Source organism: Chiloscyllium punctatum, chromosome 2, assembly GCF_047496795.1.
Source record: "Chiloscyllium punctatum isolate Juve2018m chromosome 2, sChiPun1.3, whole genome shotgun sequence".
NCBI lineage: Eukaryota > Metazoa > Chordata > Chondrichthyes > Orectolobiformes > Hemiscylliidae > Chiloscyllium > Chiloscyllium punctatum.
Genome location: NC_092740.1, coordinates 128,305,415 through 128,320,406, shown reverse-complemented (window position 1 = coordinate 128,320,406; position 14,992 = coordinate 128,305,415). Strand labels below are relative to the sequence as shown.

At 41.9% G+C, this 14,992-nt stretch overlaps 1 protein-coding gene across 3 annotated transcripts in view; it reads right to left on the bottom strand.

Moving 5' to 3' along the window:
* Positions 1-11,166: 11,166 nt before the first annotated feature.
* unc45b (unc-45 myosin chaperone B) overlaps positions 11,167-14,992 on the bottom strand; it is a 68,224-nt gene continuing 64,398 nt past the window's right edge. For 2 of the 3 annotated variants that reach the window (XM_072588608.1, XM_072588619.1), the window contains exons 18-20: positions 14,568-14,685; positions 13,359-13,514; positions 11,167-11,771 (exon numbers count right to left, since the gene is read on the bottom strand). In XM_072588608.1, the coding sequence (XP_072444709.1) occupies positions 11,511-11,771; positions 13,359-13,514; positions 14,568-14,685 (535 nt within the window). In that variant the 3' untranslated portion in view covers positions 11,167-11,510. Of the gene's footprint in view, positions 11,772-13,358; positions 13,515-14,567; positions 14,686-14,992 lie in introns of those variants that run through there. The other variant, XR_011963115.1, reaches the window with a different exon arrangement.

The following is a 14,992-nucleotide window of genomic DNA, read 5'->3' as shown; positions in this document are numbered from 1 at the left end:
AACCAACACCCAAGAAACAGGCAGAAGACAATCAACCACAGCCATCCACTTCTGGAACCACAACCACACCCGAAGGTGATGATGGACAGGGCTGACAGCTTAAGGTTCCAGGATACAAATGCTACAGGAAGGATAGAAGGGGAGGTAAGAGAGGAGGGGGAGTGGGCATTTTTGATAGGGATAGCATAGGGATAGTACTGTGGGAGGATGTTCCCAGAAATATATCCAGGGAAGTTATTTGGGTGGAACTGAGAAATAAGAAAGGGATGATCACCTTATTGGGATTGTATTATAGACCCCCTGATAGTCAGAGGGAAATTGAGAAACAAATTTGTCAAGAGATCTCAGTTATCTGTAAGAATAATAGGATGGTTATGGCAGGGGATTTAACATTCCAAACATAGACTGGAACTGCCATAGTGTTAAGGTTTTAGATGGAGAGGCATTTGTTAAGCATGGACAAGAAAATATTTTGGTTCAGAATGCGAATGTACCTTCTAGAAAAGGTGCAAAACTTGACCTACTCTTGGGAAATAAGACAGGGGAGGTGACTGAGGTGTCAGAGGGGGAGGTTCTAGGGAGTGTTGCTGAACAAAGAGACATTGGAGTGCAGGTCCATAGCTCCTTGTAAGTAGAATCGTAGGTAGATAGGATAGTGAAGAAGGCGTTTGGTATGCTTTCCTTTATTGGTCAGAGTATTGAGTACAGAAGTTCAGAGGTCACGTAGCAGCTGTATAGGACATTGGTTAGGCTACTTTTGGAAATTTGCATGCAATTCTGGTCTCCTTCCTATCGGAAGGATGTTGCAAAACTTGAAAGGGTTCAGAAAAGATTTACAAGGGTGTTGCCAGGGTTGGAGGATTTGAGCTATAGGGAGAGGCTGAACAGGCTGGGGCTGTTTTCCCTGGAGGGTCGGAGGCTGAGGGGTGACCTTATAGAGGTTTATAAAATCATGAGGGGCATGGATAGGGTAAATAGACAATGTCTTTTCCTTGGGTCGGGGAGTCCAGAACTAAAGGGCATAGGTTTAGGGTGAGAGGGAAAAGATATAAATGGGACCTAAGGGGCAACGTTTTCACGCAGAGGATTGTGATTGAGAATGAACTGCCAGATGAAGTGGTGGAGGCTAGTACAATTGCTACATTTAAAAGGTATCTGGAAGGGTGTATGAATAGGAAGGATTTGGAGGGATATGGGCTGGGACTAGATTGGGTTGGGATAGCTGGTCGGCATGGATGAATTGGACTGAAGTGTCTGTTTCCATGCTGTACATCTCTATGACTCTATGATGAAAACCCTCAATCCCTGCATTAACAATATTTTTTCAATATAATATGTTAAATTTACTTTTGTTTCATTAATAAATATGATTTAAACCTTTACTCAGGCTGTGCTATAATTTGCATTAGCCTTCTGGGTGATTTTAGAGAGATTGTGAGTGATGTTTTTTGCTGGTCTGCCCCTTCCTCACTTTTCCCGTAGGCCCCATTATTTCTATTAAACGAGGTTTTGCTGGAACACAACTATGATGTTATAGGAGAACTACCTGTACAAGATTGCATGATAGTAACTCTGTATAATCTACACTGATGTGATGGATATTGTCATAGAGGCTATAAGGAAGAACCAGAAGGCAAGTCTTACTATTTTAAGATCCTAAGCTATTTTCCCACCAAAGCCATATGACATTATCATGGTAGGTGATGGTTATGACACTTTCAGTATTAGCCCTTTAAGATCCTTACACACTTGTACAACATCCTGTTCTCTACTTAGGACTGTTAATTATAAACATGTAAATATGAAGAGTTGTTACAGAAGTAATAGATTGTTACTTATTGTGGAGAGCAAGAATCCGGTGAACAGCATTACTGTTTCATTGTTGAGGGTGTAGTGCTGGAAAAGCACAGCAGGTCAGGCAGCATCCAAGGAGCTGGAGAATCAACGTTTCCATTGTTTCATTGTCAATCATGGAATGATCCATGACTTACAAGTAATGCAATCACAACTGAGCAATGAAAACTTCGCTTTGAAGTGAAGCACAATCTCCACATGGGGCATTCAGTGTTGAAGGATTGATTTTTGCAGTTTTTGTTTTAACCACTGACTCTTTGTGCATTAATGTTCTCTTCACAATCCACTGTCAGAGCATTCAAAACTTCATTTGAAATCCAGTAACGCTGTTGGTAGTGAGTTAGAAAGACATTGCATTAACATAGCATCATTCCTGATCTGAAGGTGTTCCATTATGCATTACAGGCAATGAAGTACTGTTTAAGGTGTAGTCACTGTCACAGACCAGAAACTGATCTATTGTGATTTTAGTTGAGGGTCAAGTATGGAGAGAATTGACCTGACCTTCTTCAAAATACTAGCCATGGGATCTTTTGCATCCACCTGAGAGGACCTTGCTTCAACATCTCATCCAAAAGCCAATAACCCTGTCAGTGCAGCACTCCCTGAATACTGGCTTTGGGAACATCACCAAGCCATTGTCATGGACCATTACAGAAGAGTGCTGGAATCAGGATTTAATCACTTAACATGTTGCTTAGTTGTTCCATGAACAGAATTGAAGTCTTAAACTTCAATCGTTTAGTGCTATAAATGTTTAACATCCAGGCATGTGCTGCTTTTCCCTGAGCTGACAGTATTTTTATATCAATATTTACTGAATCCAAGCATAGAATAAAACCAAGCATGACTTGCAATCACACAGAGTTTGGGAGATAACCATATTGTTCCCCTCTTAATCCCAGGTTATATATTCATACTTATTCATACAAACTCATCAATCATTTAAAAGCTGATCCAGACCTCCAACTTTGGAACCCTGTGGGAGCCAACATTATAGCCATCATGAGAGCTCCAATTACTGGTCACAGTTCAATAATTAGTGCACTATTGAAGACAAGGTATTTAAACAAAGCACTCACTTGCAAGTGTGATATACATTCTGGCATATGGATAATAAGGTAAATCCCCATAAGGCACATTCCTTTAGTTGTGTTCTTGTGTTAAAAAGGAACGGATATCAAGTAACCGATAACTACAAACTAAAACTGGAACAGAGACATCAGTCTTAAAGAATAAATAGAATTTGATCTAGTTTTCTCTTTCATCATTGCAGCCTTCCATCTCGTCAAATGATGGTGTACACTGAAGTGGTTAATTCTGTCAAGCATTGTCTCATGGGGCTTGGTATGGCAGTCTGTGCTACATTTGCTGCAGAGGAGGACTATGGGCTAATAATGTATATGATTTGCCAGTCTTTGTTTGGTCAGCTGAGCTTCTCCTTTCCATTCAGCTTTTCCACTAGACCTCCAAATTGTCAGCGTCCAGTGGTCATGGCCATCTGTCATTGTCGATGCCCACCATCTTTATATCTTGCTTGCAGAAATCCTTGTGGTGCATATATAGCCACCCAGGGGTTAGTGATCTAATGGCTAGTTTCGTGCAAAAAAGATCTTTGAGTATTCAGCCATCAACCAGCTGACAAATATCATTGGTTTCGCAATACCAAGTACTTTAATGAAATTAGCATATATCTGAGCTAATGATCTTGTTCTGCCAAAGATACCACCTGGTGCAAAGGATAAATCTGACCAAATACATTCTGTTATTCTCTTCAACCCCTCCATGTGAAAATTCCACACTTTCCAGGTAAGGACATTTTTCCTAAATTTTCTCCCACTGTTTTGTTTTATTATTTACAGTCCCCACATCTGATCTTGCCCATTATTGAAAACATCGCCTCTAAGTTTACCTCATCACAACCCTTTCATAATTCCAAAGATCTCTATCAAGTCACCCCTCTGTCCTCTCCTTACTGGAGAAGGGAGTCCCAGCCTGTCAATCATTCCAGTTGCTGAAAATGTCACAGCTTCACAAGGAAGCGATTTTGCAATTCACGAGCAAGCAAGCGAGGTAAAGGCAGAAAGCGAGATGGCAAGATCAGGTGGTGAATACACAACAACTGAGCCCGGGTAAACTCGAATTTATGTGGATTGTTAAAGTATTAACACTACTCTGTGATTCTCCTCAAGGATTCATGGGTATTTGCAAAGTTAAACCAAGTTAGACAGCGATGAGGAGGATTTTTTTTTCTTAAGGTGGTCAATCAATGGAAGTCTTTATCACAGAGGGCTATAGGGATTGGATATTTATGTATATTCAAGGCTGAAATAGACATTTTTTATCAGTCAGAGAATCAAGGGTTACAGGGAAAGAGCAGGGAAGTGGAGTCAAGGATTATTAGATCAGCCATGGCTTCATTGAATGGTAGAGCAGATTCGATGGGCCAAATGGCCTACTTCTCCTCCCATGTCTTATTGTCTTATGATCTTATGTTCTGGATTTTGAGATTCTTTACCTAAGATTTTCTAGAACAAAAAGAAGCCAGCTGGTCTAGTGCTTATACTTGCTCGTGAGGTTGCATGGTTTAGGAGGAGAATTCCAGAATTGACAGCTAGGCAACCAAGAGCCAAAAATAATCACCCATAATATTGTATTGGTATTCTTGGAGTGTTCTTTAATTTGCTGTTTAACCGTATATCCCACTTAAAATCTGCCAACTGTAATTATTTATAAAGGTCCACAATTTTTTCAACAAACAATTTGGCAATAATTAAAGAATGTGCTCTAATTACAGTTAGGAATAACATCAACGTAGTGAAATAAAAACAGTGCAGTGAAACGAGCCAAGAACTTTGCAATACTTGGAGCATGGACAATGAGATATATTGTGAAGTGCTGATAGGTGATATCAGATCGGAGCATGAATCAGCAGATAAGTAAATTAGAACTTTGGCTGCAAATATGCTAAGATGCCCTGGTTAGCTTGGGGTCATAAGGGAGGAGGCTACTTATTTTCCATTGCCATTAGTTTAACATTTTGGGATGTATTTTATTTATGATTCCACACACAGTAGGAAGAGTTTGTTTAAAAGCAGCGAAATCCCAGAAGGAAATGCTTGTGTAGTGGGGTTTTTGTGTCCACTTAAGAAGATGCACAGGGCCTTGGTTTAGTGTCTTAACTGAAAGATGGCACCTCCAATAGTATCATGGTCTCTCAGTGCTGGGGATGTCAGGCTGGATTAGGTGGTCATTGTATTGCAGGATTCAGTGAACCTTCTTAATTTCCTATTTCCATTCTACAATGTCCAACACTACAATAATTCCTGCCCATCTATCAATATAGTGAATCATCACAATAGGAAGTTATAGATATTAAAATTACAGTCAGGTCTTTCAAGGTGACTTCAGTGTTGATTTGGTCATGGTACTGAAAGTATTGACATTGGAGACTGAATTAAACTCCATCTAATCTGAAGATATCACACAATCTTGGATGGGAAAATAGCTTTCGATTTTGATGTTATTTATGTCTTCCACTAATCCTAATAATCCTAATGACCTTACTGGTTAATGAATCATGCAATATATTATATCTTAACACAAGAGCCTCTTTTTTTTTAAGACTTGTTTTGTTTTATGCTGTGATTTGTTGTCCAACCCTAATTGCCCTTGGCTCCAATTAACTCAGAGGGCAGTTAAGAGTTAACCACCCTCTAGGTGTGAAGTCACATGTAAGCCAGACCATGTAAGGGTTTCCTTCCCTAAAACACATTAGTGAACCAGATGGATTTTACAACAGTTGGCAATTCTTACATGGTCAAAGTGAAGACTGCAGATGTCTCCACTTGCTCCTGCCCCACCGAACTTCTCTCCTCATATCTCGACACCATTCTGCCCCCCTTGGTCCAGGAACTCCCCACTTACATTCGGGACACTACCCATACTCTCCACCTACTGGGTGACTTTTGATTCCCCGGCCCTCAACACTTCATCTTCACCATGGACATCCAGTCCCTATATACATCCATCTGCCATGGCAAAGGCCTCTAATCCCTCCATTTCTCCCTCTCCCACCAACCCAACCAGTACCTCGCCACCAACACACTCATTCAATTGTTGAAATTGGTCCTCACCCTCAACAACTTCTCCTTCAAATCCTCCCACTTCCTTCAGACCAAAGGGGTAGCCATGGGCTGCAGCTTTCCAGCCTCTTTGCATGATACACGGAATAGTCCATCTTCAGCAGTTACACCGGTACCATCCCCACTTTATCTTCCACTGTATTGATGATTGTAACGTTGTCATCTCATGCTCCCACATGGAGGTTGAACAGTTCATGAACTTCACTAACACCATCCATCCTGATGTCAAGTTCACATGGACCACCTCAAACATTCCTCTCCTTTCTGGACCTCTCTGTCTCTGTCCCCTGGCAACGACTTAACATGGACATCTATTTCAAACCCACCAACTCCCGCAACTACCTGGACTACATCTCCTCCCACCTCAGTTCCTGTAAAAATGCAATCCCTTACTCCCAATTCCTCCGCCTCCATCATATCAACTCCCAGGAGGAGGAATTGCACTCTCAGACATCCCAGATGTCCTCTTATTTCAAGGACCACAATTTCGTCTCCCACGTGATCAACAATGCCCTCCAGCACATCTCCTTCACTTCATGCACCTTTGCCCTTGAAGCCCGCCCTTCCAACTGCAACAGGGATAGAACCTCCCTGGTCCTCAGCTTCCACCCCACTAATCCCCGGATACAGTGCATTGTCCTTCGCCATTTCTGCCACCTATAATCAGACCTCACAACCAAAGATATATTTTCTTCCCCATCCCTATCTACATTCTGCAGAGACCATTCCCTCCATGACTCCCTCGTTAGGTCCACGCTCCTCACCAACCCAACCTCCTCACCCCTGCCGCCGCACAAGGTGTAAAACCTATGCCCACACCGACCCCCTCACCTCCATCCAAGGCCTCAAAGGATCTTTTCATATCTGATGGAGATTTTACTGCACATCCACCCACCTCATCTACTGAGTCCGTTGCTTTCAATATGGTCTCCTCTACACTGGGGAGACAGGACGCCAATTCGCAGAGTGTTTCAGGGAACATCTCTGTGACACACATACCAAACAACCCCACTGCCCTTTGGCTGACCACTTCAACACCCCCTCCCACTGCCCAAGGACATGCAAGTCCTGGGCCTCCTCCACCGCCATAACCAAGCCACCTGATGGCTTGAGGAAGAATGCCTCATCTTCCGCCTTCAATCACACGGCATCAACATCGACCTCACCAGTTTCCAAATCTCCTCTCCCCTGACCTCATCCCAGATCCAACCCTCCAACTCAGCACCATCCTCTTGATCTGTCCTACCTGTCCATCTTCCTTCCCGTCTATCCACTCATTCTCCCCACCGACCGATCACAATTACCTCCCACCTGCATCCAACTATCACCTTCCCAGCTACTTTTCCCCCAGCCCCACCATCCTATATATCTCTCAGCCTGCTTCCCCCACCACATTCCTGACGAAGGGCTTATGCCCGAAACGTTGGCTATCCTGCTCCTCGGATACTGCCTGACCTGCTATGCTTTGCCAGTGCCACACTTTGTACATGGTTACCATAAGGCTAAGTTTTTTTGAATTCCAGATTTAATTAGATTCTAATGTCACCAGCTGTCATCGACATTTGCCCGTGGCCCTGGCTTACCAGTTCTAGAAATATTACTGCAATGCCACTGAACTAAATAGGCCCTTAGACACAGTCAAGAAAAGAGGAATGGTGGCAGCATCCTACCACCTACAAATACAGCCATCAGGAGAATTACTCACACAAAGGAGGGTGGAAATATGGATCTTGCTCCCAAAAAAAACCATTGAGGAGTGAGGGTATCAATTGAAAGCTCAAAAAATAAAATTATTTGCATTTTTGTTATGCATTGTTATGTGACATTTTGTTATTGATGGTTATAAAGTCATGATGAAGTGTTAAGATACCAATACTGCGCATGAATTACAGAAGGGCTGACTATTTCCACGTCCCTGTCACGCGACTGTCATAGATCTCCAGTGTGCCAGTTCTAATTGTTCCACACTTAAATATCTGTCTTTCTGACCTACTTTACGAAGCACAAACATCACTACAACTCAACTCTAAACCCATGATCTCACATTTCAGAAACACTCTAATTCCTCAGTTAAAAGGTATTCTAAACCACTCTGATGTTGTCGAGCATTTATGTTCGCATAATTGTTGCCAGCAAATACTAATGGGTATAATCTGACATTGATAGATATGCAGGCATCCAGCACAGGAAAGTATCCAACATATCAGGAACAAGGAACACATTAAAGCTTTGTTCCAGTTCCCCTATATATGTGCCGCTGTCACTCATAGGTTGCTGATGACACAGGAAAGGCTATGAAATGCTGTTTTAGCTACAAGCACCACTTTTAGAGGAAAAAACACCTCACACATGGTACATGCAAAGCACTTCACACATACATATTTATTAACCAAACATTGAGCCATGTTCAGTGATCAAATCAGGATGGCATTCAGATTATCAAAAAGAATTTTGATGGTGGTGACAGCTTAGGCAGCATCCAGGCTCCTCAGCTCAGGACTCTTCCATTCCATCTGTTCATTTTTTTTCTTTCATTTCTTGTTCGATCTTTTTTAAACTTTTGTAGTTTTATTTTAAGCTAACTTACCTTTGGAGTGGTGGTGACATCATTGGAGTGGCTGAGGGCCAGAGCAAAGTGGGTTGGAAGTCCATGGGAAGTGGGAAACAGGCAGCAAGCTGGAGGCCCGGGGGGAGCAGGGACAGCCATTGGGGTTGGATGCCCAAGGGGAGTGGAGGTGGGCAGCAGGCTGGAGGCCCAGGGGTGCAGGAATGGGCAACAAGCTGGGAACCCGGTGGAGCAGGGACTGCCAGTGGGCCGGAGGCAGGGACAGTCAGTGGGCTGGAGGAGTGGGGGCGGGCAGTGGGCTGGAAGCCTGGGGGGAGCAAGGACGGGCAGCAGGCTGGAGGTCCAGGAGAGCAGGGACAGCCAATTGGCTGGAGGCCCAAGGGGAGTGAGTGTGGCCAGTGGCCTGGAGGCTGAGGGGAGTGGGTATGGCCAGTGGGCTGGAGGCCTGGGGGGAGTGGGTATGGCCAATGGGCTGGAGGCCTGTGGAGAGTGGGTGTGGCCAGTGGGCTGGAGGCCTGTGGGGAGTGGGTGTGCCCAGTGGGCTGGAGGCTAGGGGGGCAGTGGGTATGGCCAGTGGGCTAGAGGTCCAAGGAAGTGGGTATGGCCAGTGGATTAGAGGGGGAGCAGGGACAGCCTGTGGGGAGTGGGTGTGGCAAGTGGTCTGGAGGCCTGAGGGGAGTGGGTGTAGCCAGTGGGCTGGAGGCCGGGGGGGGGGAGCAGTGGGTATGGCCAGTGGGTTGGAGGCCCGAGGGGAAAGGGGACGGACACAGAGCTGGCGGCCTGAAGTGGGGGCGGTTGTTGCACTGGGATTGGGTGCATATGGTCAGCGAGTTGCGAGTCCAGTCAGATCACATGTGAATACCTCCTGCATTGATCTACTGCAGGCCATCTGTCATGTTTATCTATTTAACTTTAAGGTAATGTAACTTTTTTCCTTTGTGTATTTTGTGTCTAAGATTTGTACCTAGGTACTTTGTACCCAAGATGGAGCCACATGGGGTGACATGGTAAACTTTTCACTGTACTTCTATACTTGAGTATGTGTGACATTAAACCTAATTCTAATTCCAAGAAATTCAACAAAACATTTTAGCAACAATCATTCAAAGATTAACATTCATATAAATGCACCACCCACATATGAGGATTGAGATCATATGCTGAATCATTGTGTCCATTAATCAGAAATGCAAGTTCCTACATACGCATTGCAAATTTGCCAAATGTAGTGATTAGTTAACCCACTGGACAATGTGTAGCCAATCAACCACTTATAAGGTTCCAATATTAACACAAAAACGTTGAATATAATGTAATTATTGAGTGTTACTGATGCTTTCAACTATTGTATGCTGGACAGTCTCAAAGGGTTGAATGGTGTGACGGTACAGTGACTTTAAGAGATGTATTTTGTTCTGGGGTTTTTTTTAATAAGGAGAAATTGAGACTGAGGTCCCAAACAGTCTGTTCCAATCCAATAATGTAAACAGCTTGTGAGGTCTTGGTTTTTAAAAAAAATGGGAACAATAGAAGTAGCCAGAAGGGGTGAAGCTAGACTTCCACAGAACCAAGGTTTAGTTGAGCTTTCAGTAGTGTTCGGGTTTTGAAGTTGCCATATATCTCTCATTTTTACAGCCAAATGTTTGAGTTTTCTCTCTCTGCCAGAATTTTCTCTTGTTGTTTTTCTCTCCTGGACTGGAGAAACATTGCATGTGAGATAATCTGTTTTACTGAATTTGTCTTTGCTAAGGGGTGTGTTTATGGGATGTTACTATATTGGAATAGTTGCCATTTAGTAGTTAAATAATCTAATGGAATGGCATTGCCATTTTTCAAAGGGAAAAGAGGCAATTGTGTATTAAGGCAAAGAATAAAACCAGGAAGGCATGGTATCTTTTTAAGACAGCTACATAACACCAAGATGTGTCATGCAGTCATTCGCTCTCAATATATTGGAGTCATTGTTTAATCAGTTGCTTATGTGATGTACAGAACATCAGTAAGCATAGAACCAAGACTGTGTGGACATCTGTGATATTTTAGCCTTGTCTAAACATTAGATGTTGTAAATAAACTTCAAGGCAAGTATCTTACAGGAACCCATATCTATGTGTTATACATGTTACATGAGCTAGCATATTGTGCAATACTCAAGACTATGTCATACTAGCAGTAGCATTAGACCCAGGAGTTTATATCACAATAATACATTAATTCTCAATTGTGTTTTCAAATCTCTCTATGCTCATGCCCCTCCTTACCTCTGTAACCTCTTGTAGATTCAAATCTGGCCTATTAGAAATGCCCAATTTGAGCCACAGCATGACTATCAAGGTGCCTTCAGTTGCCAGGACTCTAAGTGCTTAAATTTCTTTCCTAAACTCTTTTCTTCATTCATGATGCTTCTTAAAGCCTATCACTTGTGACCAAGCTTTTGGTCACCTGTCTTAAATTTCATTATGTGGCAATTTTTAGTGATAATTCTTATCATCTCTGGAACCTATGCAGTGTTAAAGATACAATATAAATGCAAGTTGTTGCTTTGGGTCAAAGTCTAAGAAGGGTATAAGCACACATTAGTAAAAAAATTCAATGACACAGTTTAACAGTAATCTCTTTACTTGCTCAAAGAAAGTTTAGGCTCCAGTCCTCGGTATTCAAAGTAATACAGTAAAAAGACAAATGTAAAATTAAAAATAGCATGTTTACTCATTTTTTATGTGTTTTCCAGTTAAAGTCTTGTTGCAAGCATGAAGTAAAATAATTATTTCAAACTGACAAATGTTTTCTAATGTTCGTGCAACACAGTCAAAATGTTAATTTGCTTGATAAATAATCAGCATCTGGAGTGTTACAGGCTTTGAGTAAATATCCAGTTACTTTTTAAAATGTGGTCTAATTCTGATATCTAAGCCATTTGCACTGGCTGCTCTTTATGTTGCAGACTAAGATGTTGGTTTAATAAGAGAGTAATCCATTGCTTTAGTCAAGCATTCACGAGCCACATTGATACATTCTTGGTGTTTTACATTATTTTCCAATTTGCTAATGACTGTCAGGATTTCCAGCATTTCACTCTCAATCAGCTTTTTGCCAATTTCCTTGTCTGCCTCCATCAAGTTGAAAACAATGACCAGGCCTCGATGCTGAATTTCCACATTGTCGTGGATACAGAGTCGCTGCAAGATTTCGAGCCACTGAGCAGTCTGTGCACAAAGACAGAAACAAAATCCAGTCAAGATTCCTTCAAAAGTCTGCTCCAATGTGTTAGCCACAAACTCTTGTGAGGCACTATGGCTACGGGGACCATGTGAGAACCAAAATAGCAGCATGGTCAAATAAGGCCAAGAGAGTTACTAGTGACTGACTGAGGAATGGATTGTCATTAATGATTTGAATGTTAGAGATAGGGAGGCATGTCACAATGAAGGGATTTGAAAATGTGGATGGGAATTTTAAGTCTGAGTCAATGCTCATAACTGGGAACCAGTGTGGATTAGCGCAATGGTGTGGGGGAAATGGAGTGTGGTGCAAAGAAGTGTTTGGGTGGCTGAGTTTTAGATTGGCTCAAGATTACAGAAGGTGGAATTTGAAAGGCCATTGAAATGGTCAGCTCCAGTTCATCATGAATGTTCATCAGATTGTTCCAGGGATAAGAGGACATTGTCCCTGGATGAGAAGCTGAACAAATTGGATCCATGCTCTCTCAAGCTAAGAAGAATGAGAGGTGAGCTCATTGAAACTTAAATGGGCTTCAAAGGATAGATGCTGAAAAGTTGATCCCCCTGGCTGGAGTGTCTAAAGCTTGAGGTCCATGTTGGCAGACTTTTAGGACAAGGACATCAATTATTTAGGACTGAGATGAGGAGAAATTTCAATTCTCCATTTCATCATGGATACTATATAGTTAAGGTATGAAATCAATAGATTTTTCAGAATAGAATTAAGGGATATGGTGGCTGAGCAGAACAGTAGAGTCGAATCAGAAGGCTCTATCTGATCAAATTTAATAGCAAAGGAGACTTGAGAAGCTAAATGACCTACTCTTTTTCCTACTTTTTCTGGTCTTGTGTACAAGTGGAAGTTATGATGTTGCCAAGTGGAACATATAGATGGGAAATATTGGGAGGCCAAAAATGGGTTGTGATGGTTCTGGAATGGGAAGAGAAGTCAGTACAGGTAATTCTCTGTTTGGATAAGAGGATCCAGGTGAGGAGCAATCCCAGCCAGCTAAGCAATGGTGGTGATGCAATGGAGGGGGTTAATATAGTCTACGGGTTTCAGAAAAGTCAAGAAGGTTGAACAGCTATGGTTTACAAGAGCACGCAAGTTTGGTGCTTTTTACTGATGGCACACCCAATGGCATTATCATGTGAAGTATTGACTACCTTGCATTTCTACAGAGAATTTCACAACTTCAAGACATTTCAAAGCACTTTGTGGCGAATACAGTACACATGAAATGCTGTGCGTGTTGTAATGTACAAAATGAAGCAGCAAGATCGAAGATAATTTATCTTGAATACGTTCATCAGGAATAAATATTAGCTAGGTCACTCCACCTATTCTTTGTTGAATAATAGCCATTTTGTTTTATGACCACTCGAGAGGGCAGATTGGGCCTACTTAATGTTATGCTGTGTCTCCCTATATTTCAACAATGCTGACTGTGCTTCAGAAGCACTTCATTGGTTGTAAAGCATTTGTAGGTTGCTATATGAATGCAAGCTCTTTCTAATGTAAAGGATTATAGGATCATGCTAGTCCTACAATTGCCAACAGATGACACTCACCACTCTTGTCAACTTGTGGCAGAGTTCCTTCCGGCTAGCGGTAAGCATGGCAACAGCTCCTGCAGCTGCCATCTGGACCTTTACGTCATCTTCACCACAGAGTAGTACCAATAGCTTCATTCGGTCATTTCCTTCAGCCACAAAACGTTCTTGAACCTTAATAATGACAGAAGGACTTCAGGCTCTAATGACTGCTGTGGAAGTACTTTGCTCGATCTTAAGAGAGTCTAATTGTTTTACACTATTAATAATAACCATTCTTCAATAGTACTTTGGGACTGATCTTGCTGGGACACAATTGGCATGTTAAAGACACAGGCTGTTATTAATAGAACACATCACCAAGTTCAGGGCAAAGGGAAGAGTTACAGTGTAAGTTGTGAATCTCCAGAACTTGCCATTTGATCTACTCTGCTTCACACAAACAGCATCTCATCTTTAGCCTCCTTGTTATTTCTAATAATAGATTTGCACAATAAATTGTTTCTAAACTCATTGCAGGAAGTTAGGCTGGTAATTAACAGTGTAAGTCCTTTACACTAATAGCAATTTATACAGTGGCAATCAAGTTCTTCAACAATTTCCGTCGTTGAGTCTCTCTCATGCATGATGTGCATTGTTGTTGGAAGTTTTGTTAATTTCTTTCAAATTAATCTCCCTTCCATGTTTTTTTTTTCTTTTTCTCTCTGTTCCTCTTCAGTCTTTCTTTCTCTTTCTTTATTTAGTTTTTGAGACCTCTCTCAAAACTAATTCACATTATGTCCTTCTCCATTGTTCAACTGCTTATTTTGTAATCCATAAATCTCACCTTTTGAAGAGAGAGACTGTTCTGTTGTTCACTGAGGTTCCATTTGTCCCTGCTATACCATTGGTAACTTACACTCTCAATAAATTATGTTGCAAAATATTTGAAGAGAAAAGGTGCAGGAAAGGATATAAGTAACATGACAAGCAGTGGTATGCCTCACTAGATCAAAATCTGGGCCAACAGTGGAACAGATTAAGTTGTGGCTGAGTGATAATTGGACAATATTCATTTTAACTTGTATATTGGATCAGTTTCTATAGGATAAAGGAACTTTTAAATACATCCCTTTCCCATACTATTTTCACTTCTAAGACTGTTCACAATTGACAAACAATATCCACTTTTTGCCCCTTAATTTTGAATAATAGTCACACTAATACTTTCTGTTGGTATTCACTTACATCCTTGCAGACAACCATATTGCACATACACTCAGTGGCTGCTTGTCGAATTTGATCATGTTCCTCAAACATGTAACATTCAATCTCAGGTAATGCCTTCTCCTTGATTATTTTTTGCCTAAAAAGAGAAAGGAAGACTTCCATTTATAGAGCAGGTTTCACAATTGTGAGACACCACAAAGTGCTTTAAACATAACAAAGTGCTTCTGAAGTCTAGTCGCTGTTGTAATGAAGGAAATACACCAGCCAAATTGCATGCATGTTCCCACAAGTCACAATGGCATTAATGACCAGATAATGGGCAGCAAGGTGGCTACGGGCAGCACGGCGGCTATGGGAAACATGGTAGTTTATGGGCAGCACGGTGGCTCAGTGGTTAGCACTGCTGCCTCACAGTCAGGGACCCGGGTTCAATTCCAGGCTCG